Source organism: Drosophila hydei, unplaced genomic scaffold (assembly GCF_003285905.1).
Source record: "Drosophila hydei strain 15085-1641.00,03,60 unplaced genomic scaffold, DhydRS2 tig00008119-arrow-pilon, whole genome shotgun sequence".
NCBI lineage: Eukaryota > Metazoa > Arthropoda > Insecta > Diptera > Drosophilidae > Drosophila > Drosophila hydei.
Genome location: NW_022045830.1, coordinates 1,962,116 through 1,983,524, shown reverse-complemented (window position 1 = coordinate 1,983,524; position 21,409 = coordinate 1,962,116). Strand labels below are relative to the sequence as shown.

At 37.9% G+C, this 21,409-nt stretch overlaps 4 protein-coding genes across 6 annotated transcripts; 2 read left to right on the top strand and 2 right to left on the bottom strand.

Moving 5' to 3' along the window:
* The first annotated feature begins 44 nt into the window (after positions 1–44).
* Positions 45–13,327, top strand: LOC111594617 (cyclin G). 3 transcript variants are annotated; one of them, XM_023308007.2, is made up of 7 exons: positions 74–139; positions 8,463–8,465; positions 9,364–10,193; positions 10,440–10,679; positions 10,735–11,109; positions 11,176–11,390; positions 13,019–13,327. In XM_023308007.2, the coding sequence occupies exons 3-7, from the start codon at positions 9,384–9,386 to the stop codon at positions 13,092–13,094; spliced, it is 1,716 nt and encodes a 571-aa protein (XP_023163775.2). In that variant the 5' UTR covers positions 74–139; positions 8,463–8,465; positions 9,364–9,383; the 3' UTR covers positions 13,095–13,327. The 3 variants fall into 3 exon arrangements, with proteins under 3 accessions (XP_023163773.2, XP_023163775.2, XP_023163774.2); XM_023308005.2 differs by lacking the exon at positions 8,463–8,465 and having other exon boundaries at positions 45–139; XM_023308006.2 differs by lacking the exons at positions 74–139; positions 8,463–8,465 and adding an exon at positions 1,184–1,704.
* Positions 13,328–16,388: 3,061 nt separating this feature from the next.
* Positions 16,389–17,520, top strand: LOC111594572 (60S ribosomal protein L6). Its single transcript, XM_023307930.2, has 2 exons — positions 16,389–16,554; positions 16,701–17,520. The coding sequence occupies exons 1-2, from the start codon at positions 16,444–16,446 to the stop codon at positions 17,376–17,378; spliced, it is 789 nt and encodes a 262-aa protein (XP_023163698.1). The 5' UTR covers positions 16,389–16,443; the 3' UTR covers positions 17,379–17,520.
* LOC111594571 (acyl-coenzyme A thioesterase 9, mitochondrial) lies at positions 17,405–19,165 on the bottom strand. Its single transcript, XM_023307929.2, has 4 exons — positions 19,061–19,165; positions 18,901–19,001; positions 18,598–18,840; positions 17,405–18,535 (listed from the first exon to the last, which is right to left on the bottom strand). Exons 1-4 carry the CDS (start codon positions 19,108–19,110, stop codon positions 17,538–17,540), a joined length of 1,392 nt encoding a protein of 463 aa, XP_023163697.2. The 5' UTR covers positions 19,111–19,165; the 3' UTR covers positions 17,405–17,537.
* Positions 19,166–19,365: 200 nt separating this feature from the next.
* On the bottom strand, positions 19,366–21,253 carry LOC111594524 (acyl-coenzyme A thioesterase 9, mitochondrial). Its single transcript, XM_023307854.2, has 4 exons — positions 21,035–21,253; positions 20,913–20,980; positions 20,600–20,842; positions 19,366–20,542 (listed from the first exon to the last, which is right to left on the bottom strand). Exons 1-4 carry the CDS (start codon positions 21,157–21,159, stop codon positions 19,590–19,592), a joined length of 1,389 nt encoding a protein of 462 aa, XP_023163622.1. The 5' UTR covers positions 21,160–21,253; the 3' UTR covers positions 19,366–19,589.
* Between the last annotated feature and the right edge of the window lie 156 nt (positions 21,254–21,409).

Below are 21,409 nucleotides of genomic sequence, written 5' to 3'. Positions count from 1 at the left end.
TTCAAAAGAACTGAATCGTCCGGCAGGCTGCTTGCCAGCCCTTCGACAGCTCATTTCATTTAGATATTTACATATATTTGGTCGTGTCGCAGTTCAGAAAAAAGAAGACAAATACTGATTAAAACGCAGAGGCATCCGGGTAAGTTATTTAAAAAAATTATTAATATTACTAATTAAAAACTGTGTAATAATGCAAAAACGACTTTGTTAGCGTTAAATTAACTGAGTTTGCCGAGTGCCTTACGCCACGCGTTTCTTCCAATAAGATTACTAGTGTGCGTGTGTTTATGTGTGTGTGTGCCTGTGACGAAATTTTAAACCGAAGGTTATTGCTTTTTTTACTTTGCAATTCTTAATTTCATTGAATATTATTTATATTACAATTTAAGTAGTCAATGGAGACTCACATTACAGATTTACGTTCAATAAACCTGGTAATCTAGCGAGTAGTTATGTGTGAAGCTTGTTGCTGCAAGTTTCTGGAAGCACATATACTGAAGCATATTTACGTGTATGTGTGAATGAGTGTATGTGAAATAGCAAAATTCTCTTCTCCCCGCCCCCACTGGTTCATTCACTAAACTGCTTAGCAACAGATAAAAAATAGAAAATTATTTTCAATAGTTTGTGAAAATGTATACAAACTATGTGAGATAAACATAAATATACCGTGTAAATATGATTCTGTAATTGTTATCGGAAAAATTCATAATAAAATTTGAAAAATATTATATATTTCATAATTTAAAAAGTTGATAAAATAGAGTATGAAAGATAATGAATTGAAATATGCTTGTTCAATTTATACTAATCTGATTTCATTTTCAATGTTTTGATGTAATTTTACTATCAATTTTAAACGAGCCGCGCTTTAAGAGGCTGCCACCTTGACTATTGCAATATTGCCAGTGTACCAAAGAAAGTCAACCTCTAACAAGTGGCAATTCAATTTTCTTAAAAAGTACATATTTTAGTCAAATTTCCAGTATTTAAATACTGCACTGAATGTTTCTCAACATATTCAACTCGGGCCAAAGCAGTTCAGAACGACTGAGCAACATCTGCTTACTCTTTCCATTGCGTTCATTTCGTAGCAACACGAGTGAGGCAACATTTGAACGAGTGAGGCAACATATTCATTGGGTTGCCAATGTATGTTTTTCGCCTCTGTTTGAAACGTCAGTTTACATTTGGAAGCAACAAAGTAAAGTACCGTTTGGACTGTAATTGAGCGAGTGCGCGTGTGTTTGTATTTGAATGTGTGTGTGAGATTTTGCATTAACAAATTGTGTTATATTTTGGATTTTCATTTAAATACATGCAAGATCAAATGTATATTTAACTTTACTTAAGTATCGTAACTAAGAAAACAATAACAGAGTAAAGATGTGCAGCTGATGGGAAAAACCTACCACTTTTAAATTAGTGCGTGGGAAAAATCGATCCACAAACTGTTTGCAAAGAATATGAAAAATGTTGGCTTAACCGAGAGACTATGACAAAAACAACAAGTTCACTGTGATACATGTTTGCAGTACAAATTAGTTAACAACAAAGAACTTAGTATAGTTAAAAAGAACCAACTTCAAACTGTACACTTATTTTTTGAGTGCAATAATCAAATTTTCGCCAAGATTCTCAAGTAACTAACTCATCTCGAAACATTCCTGCGCAACATAAAAACAACAAAATGGCTGTAAAAACGTAAGCATAACTATTATTAAAAAAAATTGCAACAATTTCATTGCGTTAAATCAGAAAACGGCCTAATTTGTGTGTTCCTTGTCAATTGTGTTTTATTGTAAGTGTATATATACATACACAGTTACATCTGTGTTCGCACATACTTAAATGCAAAGCAGATATGAAAAAAATTGTAGAAACAATTTACGTGTTTGTTTCAACTCTCAATTCGTCTCCCAGCTGTTCGAGCATAAGTGTTATACATATATGACTGTGTGTGCATGTGTGAGTGGTACAGTGGAGCTGCTATTCATAGGTTGGTTGTGAGAGAGACAAAGAGAAACTGCTGGTATCCCACTAGTACAGTTGTCCAAAGATTTACGCACAATAATTATATCGAATAATTTAATTAATGCAATACACCATTCTATGCATTTCGAATTAACCTTATATAGTGCGTAGTAAGTGCAATAGTAGTTTTATTGTCGTTTAATGTTAGCGAAGCACTGAGCGAGAGAGATCCAACCAGTGGAAGTGTTTCAATTCCAAAGTGTATCGTTAGCTTCTCTCCAGCTCTCTCAACATATACACTCGCAGTGCGCAAACAAAGAGTTTGTTGTGTGTGAGCTATGTTCGTGTTCCCATTTGGTTTTCGCTTTGTATTCTTATACCAATACCAATGCTTAAGCTTTGAATGTATTGGTGGAAGCTCGAAAATTGCGTCAGCCAATTGAAAAATTTATTTATACTTGCGCATATTTACAAGCCCCAAAATGTTAGCTAGGCTTTTAACTCTTTATTTTAAAGCTATGCTTAACTTATAGAAATAATTAAGCTCAGTAAGTCTGCGACTGTGGTTTTGGATTTTTTTTGTTTGTATTGATTTCTGTCTTGCTCTGGCTCTCTCTGCTTGATTTCACCTTCAGCATTTTTTTTTTGTATATTTTACTTTCTGGGTCATATTTGTTGATTTCAATTTGTTGATGTCGTCGCAGCAAACATATTCTGTTGTTTTATGGTATATTTTATATTTTATTTTTCATTTTGAGCCATGAACAAATAACCTTCATAAGGGCTCCCACACAAATGATTTATATTGGTCAGAGAGTGTATGTGTGTGTGCTTGTGTGGGAGATGCTTGGCTGTGCATACCGTTGCTTTGCTCATCCCTTCATTTACCTACGCTCATCTTTTTACATTTTTTCAACATACTTTTGCTTTGCCCAACATCTTTAGCGTCTTTTTTGTTGACTCTGAGGCGTTGGCGCGCATTTCGTTTCTTTTTTTATTGTTGCGTCTTTACACTGTTTGATTTGTAGCTTCCTCGGTTGTGTATGTGTTTATGTGTAAGTATATAACTGTTGTTAGATAGAGGCTCCGAGCGAGAGAAAGAGAGAGAGTTACCATCTTGATCTTGACTGCGGTCAACCGCCCCTTAAATAGCCCGTAATTCCGTATCTGTGAAATAAAAAAAAATTTCACTTGTACTGCTGCACAGTTATGTTTATGTATCTTCGGTTACTAATCAAGATATTTTTTTGTTTTTCGAAAATATCTCGTTACTTGGCAAATTTTAAAGCAACTGCCGTCGCGACAGTCTCAAGTGAAACCGGACTCTACCGCCAAAAAAAAATATTGAAAAAACTATATTTGACAGCTGTTGTCACTTGTCCGAATACCAAGTCCAAAGTGACGCATAGTCAAAAATAAAATAGCTGACCATTGCTTCTTATCTATGCAGCACCACTGTGCAGCGTAAATGAACTCAATAAGCATTTTAGAATGCACACAGCGAAAGTTAATTTATAAAGGCCCCAGTTGAAATAGGCTTTACAACCCCTCCGTTATATTCACGTACAACATATAGGTAACTCGAGTTGCCTCTGGCAACAATGAGTGTCAACTCGTGCCAAGCTAGGAACGACTTTGTTCGGTCCACCCCTTTTTGAATGTTGCTGGTTCTTAGTTCAATTTTTTTTTGTTTCTTTTTTGGGTTTTCTATTGATGTTGCTTTTCTAATTCAATTGAAAGGCGCCGAGGCATTCCAGGGCAGCTGCAAGGTTTCAGCCCTGGCAGCTGCTTGCCAATTGTCTGGTTCTGCGTATGGAACTGCAATTGGAACTGATACTGGTTCTACGTATGAGTATGAGTCAATACTGTGGGCGGTCGATAAGATCGAATTGTTTTATGGAATGCTACAAGAATCGCATTGATATGAGACTCAATGGAATGTCTTTAAAACGTACGCCATCTTTAATGGCATTCCTAGTTCAACGGCCTATGTCATTTGTCCATTTGTCATTGTTTCGCTGGACATCATTCCAATATGTCTGCAATAACAATTTACAATATGCGATAATATGAATTTATGTTATTGCTACATCCGCTGTACGTTTTCCTCCATCTAATGGAATTAACAATTTAGATTACACTGAAAACCTGATAGATATGCATACATATATATTCAAAGCCCACTTATCTGTTCCTATAGTTTTCCCTCTTTGTTTCCATTTCATTTCGGGTACAAAGTGCGGACAAGTTGGTTCATTACGGGCTTATCTAGCCCAGTCCATAAAATAGCACTAAACCAATTTACCTCTAAATTTGAACACAGTTCGCGATTGTAATGACAATTGCCATGAACAAAAATTCCTCAATGCATTTCTCGTTTCGGTCGTCGATAATGAAAACTAATTTAAAGCATTGATGTCGTGCGATAATAGAAATGCAAATATATGTATTCGTATACGTCCGTTCTATTTAAGTGAGTCGAGTCCATTGACAGATTGTCGAGACAGGCAGCAGACATGCAGCTGAAATACATTCATACGTAGATAGTGAACATAGTTCCATTGGGATTGAGCTAGTGTGAAACAAAGTTCGATGCCTGAACTTGCGAACGGAACACGAAACTGAACGCGTGATTTGGAGCCACAAATTTAGTTCAAATGCATGCAGTGAGCGGGAGAGAGAATGAGAGAGAATAAAATGAAATCCCATTTCTTCCTTATTTGTTTAGTTTTTCTTTAAATTTTGTTTATACAAAAACGGAACAGTGCTTTGAGCATTGGCTACATTAAATAGAAACCAAACTGTTTCCACTTCATTCCTCGGAAATGCAATAATTTATCTCGCAACGCATGCCACAGGACAGCTGCTGCGCCTGCGCCCTGTCATCGGGCAACATTTGATGTTTCCGCTTTGTCTGCGTTTCGCACTGTACTCTATTAATATTTACAAACATATGTGTGAGTGTGAGTATGCGCATGTATGTGTATACAGCTGTTAGTTTGGATGTGTGTGTGCTTTGTGCTGTTAGTGGGGTTGAAAACCAAATTTGGACGTCGCGACGTCTATGTGGCTTCCTGGTCGGGCAGCTTTTGTGGTGGTTGGGGTTGCTTACACCCTGGTTGACAGCCCTTAACAGTTCGGTGCACAATTTTGCTTGTTAATTTCATCAAAATTAAAGTCGCTTACAAACGTGTTGGTTATTTATTTTAAGCTTTTTAAGAAAAGGGGTTGGCAACTTATTTAAGACACAAGGAATAGTGGCATTGGCACATGCCGTTAATCAAACCAATTCACGCAGGGTGGCAACTCCAGCTGTTGTGTACCTGTTTGGCGTCACGTTTGACTCGTAGCAGCAGCTCTGCATGCTGCGTGAGAGAAGCAACGCAGAAATTTCCCGAGCGGCTGATGCAACTGCTGCTACAGCGGTCTGTCTGCTTGCACTCTTTTTACGGCTTTTTTTTTTATTTATTAGTGTGTGCTTTTTAAACAGTAGCTTCAAGTCTCTTGTCATTTGTTGACCTTCGGCAATTTTAAATACGCAGCCCAACATCAATTAAGCGCTGATAAATGAATAACCGTTCGCCAGCACAAAACGAAAAGCATATAAAAGCAAAAAACTGCTGAATAACATATACTGTCTCGCTCGTGCAGGTGTTATTTGACACTATTCACGTCCCTGTCGCACTTGCGTTTGTGCGTCTGCGTTAGCGTCTGTTAATTAAACAGCGTCACAAAAAAAATGATGAAAAATATTTTGCAAGCTTTTAACTTGCCTTTGTTTTGATTTCATGCACTTTAGCTAAGCAAATAGAGAATAGACAAATAAACACACACACACACACACAGGCATAATTTACTTTCGTTTTCAAACAGTTGTAATATGTGTTTTCTAGATACATATACATAAATATGTATCAGATCAGCAACGTCTCTCCCTGCTCTGCCTGTCTCTCGCTCTCTCTCCGTTGATTACTTTTTTCATTTTCTTTTAGTTAAAGTTTATTGTCTGTGCTCACTGAACAACAACAATAAACGTATTTATGTACATGCACACATTCCGATATATTTTCATATTTTACACCTGAGCAGACCCAACCACACCCCCTAACTGGCATTCGTCTTCGCTTAACTCGCGTTTTGTAGTTACGAAAATAGGCAAAAAGTGAAATTTTTTACAAACTCGCAAATGTTGGCCAAGTTGTTCGAGCAGTTAATAACAATAACAACTGACAGCACCAGCAGCCTAGGTAAAGCTCATATAAAAATAAAAACAACTACACACATACCTGTACATACAGACACATAAATATGCATACGTACAAATGAGCGACCATATCAAAGTATCCGTGTAAGCATGTGTATGTGTGTGTACGTGCTTTGCGTCAGCGGCACGCGTAATATATTTTGTTTTTCGTTGCCCAAAAGATCAACAACAAAATACACATATATAAGCGAGAAACTAAAAAGCAAAAACTAAAAAAAAAATCAATTGAAAATGTCGAATCGAATTGGGAAATATGGTATAAACAGATATTTACATATGTGTATATGTGTAAATAGTTTTTATACAAATATGATTGAGCCTTGAATGCGATCAGTGGAGAACATTTGTTCTTTCTCACTCGCACTAATTGTAGGCTGGTCAGCTTAATCCAAGTAAGCACATCCACCAATATACACACATGCACACAAATTTGATAAGATGACAGACAACTCAAGCTTTAGTTCTCTGATCTGTTGTCTCTTTTGCACTGTTACGCATTGTGTGCAGCTTTATGCTCATCAGAGCGTTAAGTTGAACTTTGACTTGGTGCCGTTAGCTTGTTGCTTTTTAAGCTTTGGGCATCAGTGCAGGGCTGCAGCGTCATGCTTATGACTATCGAAAACTAGTTTCTTAGCTGGTCGACCTTGAATTGAAACACTTGTGGATGGATCGACAGCAAGTGGGTTTACTATTTCGTTTCTTGAACGGAAGTAAAAAAAGAGCGTGATATGTTTGTTTTCGTAAACTGGTCATATTTTTGGTTGCCCTGTTTTATAAGATCTACAAATGCGTCAGATATGTTGATTGTGCCCTCATTGGTATGGCTTGTCTGATTCACATTCAAAATATGATTAAGGCTTGGTCAGTTTCTTAGCGAAAGTTCAGTCGCATTGATCAACACATTCTGATTAGTATAGTATATACCTGATTCACACACAACATTTTGAAACAAGTTAAAATTAATTCGAACTTGAATTATGGCTCATTAGGGTATTTTTAACTCAGTTATGTTCAGCCTTGTGAAACGGGGTCTTGAGCTGCTAGCAATGGGCCAGGTTAATGACAACTGTTTTGAAACACATTGTTAACACTTGTTTTTTATTTTATTTTTTTTTTCGTCAGGGATGTATGTTTACAATTAAAATTTCCCTTTCAACTATAAATAGCAAGCAATTGAACATTTTCTTCGACACCATATCCCGCTGCTACTTACAATATTTCATGAGTCAATTGCAGCAACAGTGGCAGTGGCAACGGCAGCAACAGCAGCTATTTTCCACAATGCCATAAACATTTATCTCACACTTTCAAGCAGCTCTCGTCTGCACAGCTTCAAATTTCGAAACTCTGTTAGTCTGTCATTTATCATTTACTTCTGTGTTTGGATTATTTAATGTTTTGTTTTCGCTTCCTCTATCGCAATTGATAGCCGTCAAGCATTAGAGAAAGCTTACCCAGCCCTGGCACATTTGCTGTTGCTGTTATCTCTCAATCCCAGCGTATCCGATTCTGTGTGTTGCTCTTATGCGTGTGTGTGTATGTTTCATATTATTAGCTGTAAGGTGAACGCTGAATTGGAACAAGATGGCGGCCACTTTGTTTACTCAAGTGTGCGCAGTGAGCTTTTGTATTGTGTTCTTTATTTTTGTTTTCTTCATTTTCAATCGGAAATCAATCAATGTAGAGGACTCAGGGAAGTCAATATATTATATTGTCTCAAATTCTTAGGCAATTTGAATAAATTAGTGATATTGCCCAGGTTATTTATATGTGGTTCGCCTTGAGACAGCGATCAGCCCATCCCCACCCCAACCCCAACCTCCCGCCTACTTGCAGCCATGTTACGTTTCGTGATTTGAATAAAATGTAAGCAATTTGATGTGTTTGAGGTCAGAAATAAATAAAATATATTCCAATGTCAAAACTGCTTGCCACACTGTGCACTCGACTGTTATGCTCAGATTTTCACGCTCAAAGTTCGTTCAACGCATTGTAAACAGTTCAATATATAGAAACAAAAAAAAAAAAAAACAAGCCAAACAAAGAGCAATGTTCTTTGCCAAAATAACAATAACATTTCAATTCAGTTTTTGCATAATTTGACACTAATGAACTTCATTTGACATTTAGCATTTACACAGTAAAAAATATATTTTTTATTATTTATATATTTATTTATTTATTTAACTTAACAATTAATAAATATGCTTGCATAATTTTGCAGCGTGTAAGTTTTTATATATTTTAGCTAAAAAGAGAGAATTTTCCAAAAAATTCAAAGAACCAAAAACAGTTCCACTACGAACTGAATATACTGTAAACAATTTCAGCATCTAGCGTTTATTATCGTACCAAGCATTGAGCGAACACATAATAAACCACATTGATGCTAGAAATTATATAATTTATATATACATATATATTATTTCACTAAATATTGTTTCAAAAAAGATAAAGACAATTTGTACGCTTTGACTGATTGATAGACAAGAAATATAATTGTCATCGTTATTGTCGTTTGTACACAGAGCACAATTGTCACGATATATACATATTCATATATATTTTTTTCAATATATGTATATATTGCATTGTTGAGGGCGTTTTGTTTGTTAACTGTTTGCAAATTGTTGAAAGAATTGCATTAAGGTTTTTGTTCGGCTATTAACAGAGCTATCGATATATACTATATATATATTTGTATTTCGGCTCTGGGCTACTCGAACCGGTGTGTGCAGCACAAGTAGCAAACAGTTTATTTTATTTTCGGTTGCATTCGCGCCAGCAGTGGATTATAACAATATAGTTACTATATATAGAAGTTATAGATATCTATATAGTCCCTGAAGCGCTGCATTTTTAGTCTTGAATTTCGAGCTGCAGATTGAGAGAGCATTTAGTTTTTTTTCTAAGTGCACTCGCTGATATACTGCAAAAAAAAATATTGAACTTGGCTTGAAATTTTACTTTGTGGGCTTTTTGCTGAAAATAAAATCATATATCAAACAAGTTGATCAAGGGACACATTTATATATACATATATCTGGCCTTAACGCAAAGAGATTTTTGTATCTTTTTGCTGTTTTATTATACAAAACAACAACAACAAACCTTGCCATATACAGGTACTAGGCCAGCCCTCACAATGTCTGTCCCTGTACGCTACTCTGCTGCCGCCGAATACGCCGTCGTTGATAGTGGTTTGGATAATACTCTAACCCAAGAAGAGCAATACCACCAACAACAACAGCAACTGCACCAGCAACAACTCGAGCACCAGCAACTGCAATACGCGCAATATCAACAGCAGCAACAGCAGGAGGAAGAGGAGGCTCTATTGTATTGCCAATTGCAGCAGCAGCTGGAGGCGGAGCAGCATACGCAGGCGTTGCGGCAGCAGCAGGAGCAGTTGATGCAGCAGCGGTCATCGATGTTGATGTCCTCAACGGGTATGCCATCACTTGATTTGCCCCACAACAACAACAACAACTCCAACAATAATAGCAACCACATTAACAACAACGCCAACAACAACATGGATGCAATTAGCATCAATGCAATCCTGGTCGATGATGAACAACCATCCACATCGGCACAGGCAGCGGCGGCTATTTTACGGGGCAAATCAATGAACGGTGGTGGCATCGAATTGGTGGATCATAATGCAGAGATGCCAACTGATTGGATGAGGATTGCGGACGAGGGTCGGTATGGGACACCGGGTGCTGCTGGCTTGGAATATCAAAAGTACGAACAACAACAACAACAACCACTGGAAGCAGAAGCAGCAGCTGGACAAAGAGGATGGTCAGCAGGAGCTGAGCCAACAGCGCTCAAAAAGCTAGAGGATCAATTACATGCGCTTAGCTCGGATGAGCTGTACGAGACTTTGAAGGAGTACGATGTACTGCAGGATAAATATCATACAGTACTATTGCTGCCCAAGGAGTCGAGGGTAAGTTTATGTCAATATCAACGTTGACTAACTGACTAACTGATTGATTGGGAAATCTGACTTGCTTGAACGATAAGAATTGATTGAGTTCTTTGCAAATTAATAAAGCTCTCTCACTGATAAACCGACTAACTACTTAAGTGATCTGATGAATTTGCCAATTGTCAATCTAATCTTATAAAGAATATGTGGAACAGTTTTAATATCAATATCAAATATGTAATATCTAAATATATCTGTCTACAGCGCGAGGTAACTGCCGGCGGACGTGATGGATCGGCATACGTGCTGCGTTGTTTGAAGATGTGGTACGAGCTGCCATCGGATGTACTGTTCTCGGCGATGAGCCTGGTGGATCGTTTTCTCGATCGCATGGCTGTCAAGCCGAAGCATATGGCCTGTATGAGTGTTGCCTCCTTCCATTTGGCCATTAAGCAGCTGGACTTGAAGCCCATACCTGCCGACGATTTGGTTACAATATCTCAGGTATGTCACACACACATCAGGTAAACGCAATTGTCTAACATTGTTATTTTTACAGTGTGGTTGTACCGCTGGCGATCTGGAACGCATGGCTGGGGTCATTGCCAACAAACTGGGCGTACAGATGGGGCATGCCCCGATCACATCCGTTAGCTACCTGCGCATCTATTACGCACTCTTCCGCAATTTGGCTAAGCAAATTGGCGGTGATTTCTTCAAATTCTATCAGCAACTCATTAAATTGGAGGAACTGGAGAATCGCTTGGAGATCTTGCTGTGCGATGTCAAGACGACGGTGATAACGCCAGCGACATTAGCTCTTGTGCTCATCTGCCTGCATCTGGATTTCCATATTAAGGAGTCGTACACACGCGGCAGTCCCGAACTGAAGCATGTCTTTGAGTATATACTCTATTTGCAGGAGTACATGAGGGTATGTTCGATTAAGGTTCCGAATGAAAATGGAGAGTAATAAAATATATATTGCTTACGTTTACAGATACCCGATCGCGTTTTTACCTGCGGCTTTAGCATTGTCTCGGGCATTCTGTCCCATTACAATGGACAGAATAAGGCGCCCTACAAGCAGCGGCTTGTCTGGAAATTATCCAGTCGCACGCTGCGCGTCCTGCGCCCGATCAATCGCTTCTCATCCGATTTGCCCACCATTGAGGAGGGCATATCGAATGCCCTCGACGAAGGCCTGCGTTCAAGGTAAGTGAAATCAAGATAGATATGAATATATGCATCTTATCAATATTATAGTAGGATATAGAAAGTTTGCTATGTCATCAACTAAGAAGAGTTTATAGAGTTTCCAGTTTTGCTTCGATAAGCGACGAGGTTTCTTCTAGAACATTTCTGTTAGTCTAGTAGCTGAAAAGGTCCGTTATTTATTTTTAGCACTATTATTTGTAGTCTTTGGACTAATTTGTATGTAAGCGAGTGAGTATGTGTTGAGTTTTTGTTTTTGCTTTTTTTTTCGCGTAAACAAGTTTTTAGAATTGACGCGATTTTATTATCACAACAACAAACACCAAACAGCAAAACAACAAACAACAACAATACGCATAGAAAAATCATGAGACCCATTGGCTGGTTTTGCCTGCCCAACTCGTCGCATTTGGCAAAAGTGGTTCGACAACAGCAGAAGGAGCAACAACAACAAAAACAACGACAGCGACAGCAGCAACACCTACAGCTAGACAGCTTATATGTATATATATGTATATATATACATATATACTATATACATGTACATATAGCTACATACATACACACATAGTTATATGACCATTCATGAGACTGTGTGCGTGCTGGTTTTTTCGACAACAATCTTATCAGAGAGGCACGGCAAGAGGCAGAGCGAGGAAAGGGGGCGTAAAGCGTGTGAGGGAGAGAGAGGGAATTGCACGAGGGTCGCTGTTAAAATTACTTTAGTGAAATTATGAAATTCGCCACACAAATGTAGAATTCGCTTCGAGTGTGGAATTCGCCGTTATGTGCGTCAATAGTGGGGCGGCGTGGGTGTCAGACCATCGATTTATTTTGCCTTAAATAAGTTTCTCAATAACATTTGAAGACCTTGACATTTCAAGCACTAATTGAAGCATATTGAACGTATAAAATAGGACAATAACTTAAATAATATATATACATTAAGTATTTAAATATTTATTTAATATGATTTTGATCACATTTCTAATATTGAATAGTTAAAATTGGTATAGAATTCGTTTTTAAAAATCAAACAAAATGTCAAAAAGTTTATATTTTTTAAAAAAAAAAAATCCATTTGTACTTGACATTGAGACCTTCACATTGTCATGTTCCGAAAAAATAATCTCTATATATATGAATTATGTAGATATATTTTTTGGCTGATTTTTTTCTTTGGCAAGGGTATTAAAGATTCAATGCTATACTTAACATTTTTTAAATTTTAATTTGTGGGCCTTCAGCTGTGTTGTTTTCTTATCTGATGAGGTGTTTTTATATATATATTTGTATACAGACACACGCATACACATATAATATATATAGTCCACTTAGTCATAAACTCTGAGTTCAATGCACTATTTGACTTTCGCACTGCTTCAAAGCAACTGATTGCACTTGTGCAAAGGTTTGAATCAGCTGATCAGTTGAAACGAATGGAATGACCTTCAACTTGAGTTGGCAGAGTTTAGTAATAAAAAATAATGATATAATGGTTTTTTTTTTCGATTATAAGATAGTCACAATGGAAATTGGTTGAAGTATACTAAATAATAAGTTATTTAAGTTATTTTACTAATAACACAATTAATATAATATTTTGTTTGTTTTTCTTCTTGTTGTAGAACCGAGAGTATTAGCTCCGAGGAGGAAGAGGACTGGCCCACTTCACCCATTATTCCAATTTTCGAACAATGTTAGTAGCATCTACTTACCCCCAGCAGCAGCAGCAAATTTTAGCAGCAACGAAGCAAAGCAGCACCCAAAAGTCAACAAACAACAACAGGCAAGATTTGGGGAGCCGGATTGAAGTAGCAGCAGCAGCAGCAAGCAGGCAGGCAGGCAGGAATCATCTAGGCAACACAGCAGCAGCAGCAACAGGTGCCACGAATTGTGGTAGCAGTGTATTAGACATATCTACAGCTACAACAACAGCAAAAACAACAACTGAGTAACTGCTCCACATTTTTGTGAGCTTCTATTGTGTGTGCTTGTGTGTTAGCAATGGGTGTGCGTGTGTGTATATAATGCTAAAAGAAAGAAATGATGCATCATAATTTGTTTAGCATATGCATATATATATATATATATATGTATACTTCTCTATATATACATGTATATATATGTATATATATATATAATTAACGCTGGTTCTACCATTTAAGAAAATATTGAAAAATGCGAGAGGTCAGCCAAAAGCCAGGCATAGGACACGGCACGAATATATAATTTTTCGATTTAATTTTGCGACAAGACAAAAAAAATACGTTCAAAACACAAAAGCAAAAAAAAATCAAAAAAAAAATATATACATAAATATAGAAATGATGCGGACCATCATACAAAAGATTGATGTCGTTCCGGACCAATTGAGATCGATAAAGGAAAACGATATAAATGCAAATTGATAAAGAAACACGCCCACAAAATTGCAAAATTGACAGGCTAACGGAATGGAACACCAATTTTTTGTGAAACAAAACTATAAAAACTAAAAAAAAAAAACAAAAAAGTATCATCAACCCAATTTCAAATAAGTTAAAAGTAACTTTTTGTTTTCCATGTTTGTTTTGTAAAACACTTTAAGAGAAAAAAAAAACATTACACTGGACCCTAAAAAAAGAAAGAAAACGAGAAAAAAAATCAACAAAAAATCTAAAAAAGTACAAAAAATCATTAAATATAGACAGACTATTAAAATATAAGTTAATTGTTCAAACTTTACCCCTAACAACATCAAATTCGGCCGCGCTGAGAATTCAAGCAAAACTATGACTAAGCAAATCGTAACAGATATATAAAATAACCCAAAATATGTAGTTGAGTGTGTAGTCGATCATTTTCTGCTCTATAAATATATATATGTAACAAATCGAAACGAAAGAAAAATCTATATAAAAACATTCATAATTACTTTGAGCTAAGTGGAATTTGTTATTATTTATTTAACAACACACAAGATCTTTCTGAAATGAAATGTATTTAGAACAATGCAAAACAAAAAAATAATAACAGTGATCAATTTTGTCTATAAATATGTGTGTGTATATAGATGCATATAACTTTTAAAATATGCACTCTATATATACATATATATATATATATCTTTATCTATACACACATTTCACTTTCTTTTTTGTTATATAATTTAATGCCTATTTAATTTATTAAAAACCAAAACAAAACTTGTAAAAAAAAAACAAAAAACCATGTACTAAATATTATACTATAGATATTATTATAGCAAACCAGCAAGGAAGAAAAAAAAAAAACAAATCAAAAATTAAGCAACTATATCTTACAATATGTTGTCTTTTTTGTTTTCCATTCAAATGAAGCGCCGCGCTCTGTTTAATAGAAAAAATTATGATGCATTATAAAGGTATATATATATACACGGCAGAACAACAACTATGAAGAACCCGAAAGCTCTTAACTTGAGCTGGCAAAAACTATCCGCAGAATGACAAAAACAAAAACAAGAAAAACAAAAGGTTTTAAACATTTTTCTAAAAATTCTCTACATTTTAAACAAAAGAAAACAACAATTTTAACGAAAATGCCAAATCGAAAAAATTCAAATTCGATTTTAACATTTCCTGTACATTTTAATAAAATGCGCGTGTCACTGTGCACAGTGGCATACAAATTTCTGATTGAAATATTTGCAACAAATCCAAATGTTTTATTTACCTTTGTATGAGTGAGCTAGTGTGTGTGCGTGCGTGTGTGTGTAGCTATAACCAGACTAGCAGAAGCTCCAACTGCCACTTGGACTCAACTCACGCTCTCACGAACTCTCCTCTGATGAAATGTGAGTACAATTAGAAGAGTAACGAAAAGATACTTGACAAGCCGCACTCTGCACACTCTGCAAATGTAAATAAAACATTGATAGTTGTACAAAACTTTTAACTTTTAAATCAATGTGCAATAGTTTTAACTGTTTTTGGCAAACAATTTCTAAATCGTTCATGGCAATACTCATATTTTTTAAGCTAAAGACAAAAAATTATACACGAATGAAACGAGTGTAAATGATTTTTAAAATTTAAGCGACGAAGCTGGAAGAGAAAATTGTGTGTTCATTGCCAGGCTGCATGAAAAAAGAAAACATTGTTTGTTTTTATACATATATTTTTTAATCTTAGTCTAACTTTAAATAATGGCAAAGTGACAAATAAGACAAACAACAACAACAACAAAATGGAAGTATAGACATAAGACTTTCTACAAATATGCCGCCAGTCGGTTATTCTGACATTAATTGTAAATGTATTTTAAAACTAGCAAATTTTACACATTTTTAGCGCGGAGTTAGTTAAATATTTGCAAGCAAAGTTGAAAAAGAAAAACAAAAACAAATAACGAATCATTTTAACTAAAGAAGAGGAAACTATATTAGTATTGTATAATTATTTCACTTAGTAGTACAAAAACACGAGCAAAGCATGTACTAAATTATCTTCCGCATTATATTTTAAATTAATTTTTAGACTTTTAGTTATAGTTTTGACAAAGAGATCTTTAATTGTACATTTCATTATCTCTAGACAGGTTTTGTAGTTCTAAAAAATCAATTCATTTTGTAAATTATCTATCATCCATTTATTTAAATTATTCTAAATTTCAAGTTTGTATTTAGTTTTAAACGATTCGTGGCAGGCAAAAAAGAACAATTAAGTTAATTGAAGATTGTGTATAAATGTTTAAGGAGCTGTAAAAGAACAACAAAAACCGTGATTGAAATCATTATATACACATGACAACAAATAAATGGAAAAAAGTATTATTAAATGGTAAAAAAAAATTTGAATTTCATTTGCATTTGCATTGATCAAAAAGCAATTGTTGTGTAAATCGATGTTACGCTATTTCGATTCATTATCGATAGGCATCGTAACAAGTGTTGGAAAACGTATAAGCTCACAGCTGCACAGAATCTTATCGATAGCACGCATGCAGTGTTTTTGCTTGGTGCTGGCAATGCCGTGACACATAACCTTCCTTTTCTAAATAATTTTTGTGCTGTGTACACGTGTTCTCCACAATGGCACCCGTCGAAAAAGCTAAAAAGGTCGCCAAATCGGCCAAAAAAGGCAAGAAGCATCCCCTGAACTCATACCTCAAGGGTGGTATTCTGCGTTACTCCAAAGCCCAGGTAAAAACATTCTAAAACACATTCAGAAAATGTGCTCACAAAGTTTGGCATTTGCTATGACGCGCCGCCTCTTCGTCGACAGCAACATCATGTGTGAACAATGCGTTTAGCTAGTATTTGATACATTTCTCTGTTTTGTTGTATAGATGTACAAGCGCCGTGCGCTGTACCGCCTGAAAGGTAAGAAGAGCCCCGTCGTCCAGAAGGAGAAGGTGCCCATCAAGAAGGTTAAGAAGATCGGTGGCCCCAAGAACGGTGGTGAGCGTACCGTCTATCTGCGCAAGCCCAAGGCCAACTTCCCAACCAAGACGTTCGTTAAGAAGCGTCCCAGCAAGGCCAACTTCAGTGAGCATAAGCGCAATACGCGCCGCAACCTGCAGCCCGGCACTATCCTCATTCTGTTGGCTGGTCGTCACCAGGGCAAACGTGTTGTCCTGCTGAAGACTCTGACCTCCGGGCTTTTGTTGGTCACTGGTCCCTTCGCTATCAACTCGTGCCCACTGCGTCGTGTGTCGCAGCGCTTCGTTATTGGCACCTCAACGCGTGTGGATTTGAGCACCTACAAGGTACCAGAGCATTTGAACGACGCTTACTTCCGTCGTCTGAAGGCTAAGAAGCAAAAGAAGTCGGGCGAGGCCGATATCTTCGCAGCCAAGAAGGAGCGCTTTGTGCCCAACGAGCAGCGCAAGAAGGACCAAAAGGAGGTAGACAGCGCCCTCTTGAAGGTGATCAAGGCTCATCCAGAGGGTAAATACTTCACGAAGTACTTGCAGAACATGTTTGCTTTGCACTCGTCCCAATACCCACATCGTCTGCGCTTCTAAGCGACGTTGCCCAAGCAAAACTTCACTTTAAGGACTTTTTAAATACTTTGTACAAGCCCCGCTGATTACAAACAATTTTGTAAAAAGAAAATAAAAAATTACAGAACCGGAACTAAGTGTCGAGGTATGAGGAAAAGAACAATCTAAGTGTTGCCTTAATTATTTTGCAGGCGCCTTAGCCGGTGAATCCTTGAGTTCGCCTTCATTATTATTGGCCAGAGGGTACTGCATCTGAAGATGGAGTGCGCTCAAGAACTTGCGTCGTCCATGTATATACCAGAGCATTTCACGATACGAGCCCGGCAGTACCTCATCCACAATGGTGTCCGCCTTGAAGGTGATGTAAAATATGTTGGTCGTTGTATGCTCTCGCCGATCCGTATTGAAGTTCTGTGCAATGGTCATCAGCTGTAGATAATTGTGCGACGTATATACCACATGGGCGTTCATCTGCAAAAAATCGGTGACCATAACAGGCTTAAGGAAGCTGATGTCCGAAACGCATTTCAATCTAGGCGCGTGCCCTACATAGACACTGGCCATAACGACGGACAGCTCGACGGCCTTACGCATCAGATAACCGCCGAAGATCGTGTTCTGTGCATTACGATTCTGCGGGTATGGCTTCAACAGTGTCGAGCACAGGCTATCTGCCATCCAACGGCAGCGATGAGGCAATATTCGTTTGTTCAGTTCGAAGGTATTGTGCGGCGTGGTTCGCTTGAGCACATGATACATGATGGCTTGCTCATGTTCCAGCGGGGGTGTGATGAACACACTTTCACCTCTAGCCCGTTTGCGTTCCATTTGTCGCTCGTTCGCCGCCTCCCAATATTTTTGCTCCATTTCGTCGGCTGGAGCAAGGCTATTCGCTGGAGCGGAGCCCGTATTGGTGGCGTTGTGGGCGACCATTATGAAGAGAGCTTTGGTAACGTTCACATATTGACCTTTGCGCGGCTGACGCACGTAGATGGTTATCTCCATGGAACTGCTGCCGGTCCAGGAAACAAACCCACTCAGCTCTAAGCGCTTGTCCAGCTCTAAATTCTCTGTGTTTTTAAAATCGACGCGATCCACGAGTACTGTGACAAAAGTGTAGGGCAGAAACACATTCTTCGGCAGGTTCGGTAGCTTGATATGTCGATGACATATCCAAACTGTCAATTGGGTTGGACATGTTAAAAACGAAACATCTATATATAGTAGTTAGGCTGCTCACCTGCAAACATATCCATATCCTCCATCAGACGTCCCAAACGCACTAGACCCAGATGATTAACGTAGCGCTCCCGTATCAGCTCATTTGAGTCTAGCGGCACCGTAGCTATCGTATAGGAATCATTCATGCTGCGCGTAGGCAACTCTTCCTGTTTGGGGTGGTACTTGAGCAGGTTCTCCCGCGACTTGGGCACAAGATTATATCCAATCTCGACGCCTGTGCTCTCTCTTAACTTTATCACTACTGCGTGGGAGATAGATCATGGCATGGATATAGTTTGTGTTAATAGCTTTCGCTGCTTACTGTCATCGATGGTGCCAGAAGAATGATTTGATTTCTGCTTTAAATATTCATCCATGTAATAATGCCTTAGATCACAGTGCAGGGACCATCGCGTTGGAGTCCTACTTGGTTTTTTTCTTATGTATGAAAAAGCTTACAGTGACCGCAACCTATGACTCACCTGATCAGATAGTGCCATCTTCTAGGAGTCCACAGACTTAGACGCGTCATACGGAATTTTAAATTTGAAATGTTAAAAAGAAAATCTGACAATGAAAATGCTACATTATAGCTTAAATATAAACATTTAGTTTTTGATAACAAGAGTTTACATATATATATATATTTGGATATACGATTAAGGAAGCTGAAGACATTTTTATGGTCTTATTGTAATTACTGGTAAAACTCTATAATATCTGATGGGTAGTTAACGTTTTGAACCTCGCACATTTTATTTGAAAACAGAATCGATTATAAATCGGGATTTATTTATTAAGTGATTTTCATTTCTTCACTGTTTGTTTATAAGTATTATACAATTGTAATTAAAGCATTAAATAATAATTGAATAGAATATAGTTTCAAAAACGTTATATTACTTTTAAAATTAATTTTGAGTCCAAATGTTTCTTTGGTTGCTCCAAAGCTAATCAACGCTCACGAGTTTCCCTCTATATATTTTGTATTGCCTCGTCAGCATAGCCTCCTCATATTGCATTATCCTTATCCTTTTTCCCATTGAGTCCCATGTTGTTTTCGAACTTTCGACGTCCTTGAATGTACCACATGGTCTCGTGATAGGACAGCGGCAACACCTCGGTCACCTTGTCCGGGGCCAAGAAGGTGTAATAAAAGGTGTTGGTCGTTACCTGCTTGCCCGAGTGCGGCTCCAGCACTTCAGCCACTGTCATGATTTGTAAATAGTTCATGTTCGTGTACACAACATAGGCCGTCATCTTAATAAACGAATCCACGCTCACGGGTTTCTCGAAGCTAATGTCCGAAATGTGCTCTAGTTTGGGACGTGTCCGGCAGTAAAGCACTGCAGCTGCCCAGCTAATCTCTAAAGCACAACGCATGAGAAAGCCACCAAAGACGCGATTATGATGGTTACGATGTTCGGGAAACGAGGGTATGGTGCTCATCTGATACGAATGCGACATCCAGCGACAGTTTGGCGGCAAGATACGTTTGTTCAGTTCCATAGTGTCGCTGGGCGTTGTGCGCTTGTACAGCTCATACATGAGTGTTTGTTCCGAATCGTTGGGTTCTACCTTGAAAATGGACTGGGCGCGAAGCAATTGACGTTGATTTTTCCGTTCCTTGCCGCCAGCCAAAATGGTCGACTCCTCATCGGTGGCCGGCTTAATGGGATTGACCGGTGCCGCTCCTGTATTAGTTGCATTTCGTGCGGCCATTAGGAAGAGGGCACGCGTCAATTTAACATAGGAGCCGTTTTGCAACTGCTCCAGCCAAACGACTACCTCGATGGAACTGGTGCCCACCCACGAAACATGCCCGGACAGACGTACATCTTGGGTGCCGGAGGCAAGCGTATTAGTGAAATCAATGCGATCCACTAGAATCGTCACAAAAGTGTACGGCAAAGGTATATCCGCCGGCAGCTGGGGTATGAGCACATGTTTGTGACAGCACCAGGCTGAAAAGGAGAGCATTGATTATCCTATCAGATTCAAGCAGAGCATTGAATTCAAACCAGCAAACATATCCATATCCTCCAGAAGTCGACCCATGCGCACGTTGCCCAGATATGTCACATATTTATCCTGCAGCGCTAGATTCTTGCTGAGTGGTATGATGGCCGAGGTAAATGAGTCTTGCATTGAACGTGGTGGTAACTCCTCCAACTTGGGATGATACTTGAGGAGATGACTGCGCGACTTTGGCAGGGGCTGATAACCGTGGTCCAGACCCAGACGTTTCATCATCTCTTCCTTAACTGAGATAAGAAAAAAAGAGATTAGCAGAGTAACGCAAGCATTTATTGTGGACTTCTAAGATTCACATACTTTCCGACATGGTGCCCGAATTGTCAGGAACCGATTGACTGATGTGCGTGGGCGTAGTATAATGACGGCTACAAAATTTTCTTTTCTTTAAAAGCTATCATTTAATAAAATTGTTTACCTACAATCTTAAGGTAGATGTAATGGACGGTACATTGTTTGGAGCCCACAGCTGATTAGAAGTCGTTTTCATAAGTGTCCCACTGGCAAGGCTTAGGCATCTTTTTGTCCCTGCTAAAGTGCGCAGCATTTTTATTTAATTTAAATTTAAATCCAAAAAAAATTCAGTTTTTGATGATATAAACTAGTTTCCGTTATGTGTGTACATACTCAACTGACGAACAGCTGATTTTCGCACAGTGGTTCGATGCTATTCGTACAAAATGTATCGAAAGCGCTGCTCGTGGAAATTTAAGTGAGCGTGATAATGTCGATTAGCTGTCTGTTTTTTTGTTATCTAATCTAAATTATAAGCGAACAAGCATGTACAATTTAGTAAA

Excerpts from the sequence above, each read along its gene's own strand:
- LOC111594617 (XM_023308005.2), top strand. The coding sequence starts at position 9,384 with ATGTCTGTCCCTGTACGCTACTCTGCTGCCGCCGAATACGCCGTCGTT. Across the intron at positions 10,194-10,439 it reads TGCTGCCCAAGGAGTCGAGG|CGCGAGGTAACTGCCGGCGG; the intron begins GTAAGTTTATGT and ends ATCTGTCTACAG. Across the intron at positions 10,680-10,734 it reads ATTTGGTTACAATATCTCAG|TGTGGTTGTACCGCTGGCGA; the intron begins GTATGTCACACA and ends TTATTTTTACAG.
- LOC111594572 (XM_023307930.2), top strand. The coding sequence starts at position 16,444 with ATGGCACCCGTCGAAAAAGCTAAAAAGGTCGCCAAATCGGCCAAAAAA. Across the intron at positions 16,555-16,700 it reads TGCGTTACTCCAAAGCCCAG|ATGTACAAGCGCCGTGCGCT; the intron begins GTAAAAACATTC and ends TTTGTTGTATAG.
- LOC111594571 (XM_023307929.2), bottom strand. The coding sequence starts at position 19,110 with ATGACGCGTCTAAGTCTGTGGACTCCTAGAAGATGGCACTATCTGATC. Across the intron at positions 19,002-19,060 it reads AGATGGCACTATCTGATCAG|GACTCCAACGCGATGGTCCC; the intron begins GTGAGTCATAGG and ends AAAACCAAGTAG. Across the intron at positions 18,536-18,597 it reads GGATATGGATATGTTTGCAG|TTTGGATATGTCATCGACAT; the intron begins GTGAGCAGCCTA and ends CCCAATTGACAG.
- LOC111594524 (XM_023307854.2), bottom strand. The coding sequence starts at position 21,159 with ATGCTGCGCACTTTAGCAGGGACAAAAAGATGCCTAAGCCTTGCCAGT. Across the intron at positions 20,843-20,912 it reads TTCGGGCACCATGTCGGAAA|TTAAGGAAGAGATGATGAAA; the intron begins GTATGTGAATCT and ends TTCTTATCTCAG. Across the intron at positions 20,543-20,599 it reads GGATATGGATATGTTTGCTG|CCTGGTGCTGTCACAAACAT; the intron begins GTTTGAATTCAA and ends TCTCCTTTTCAG.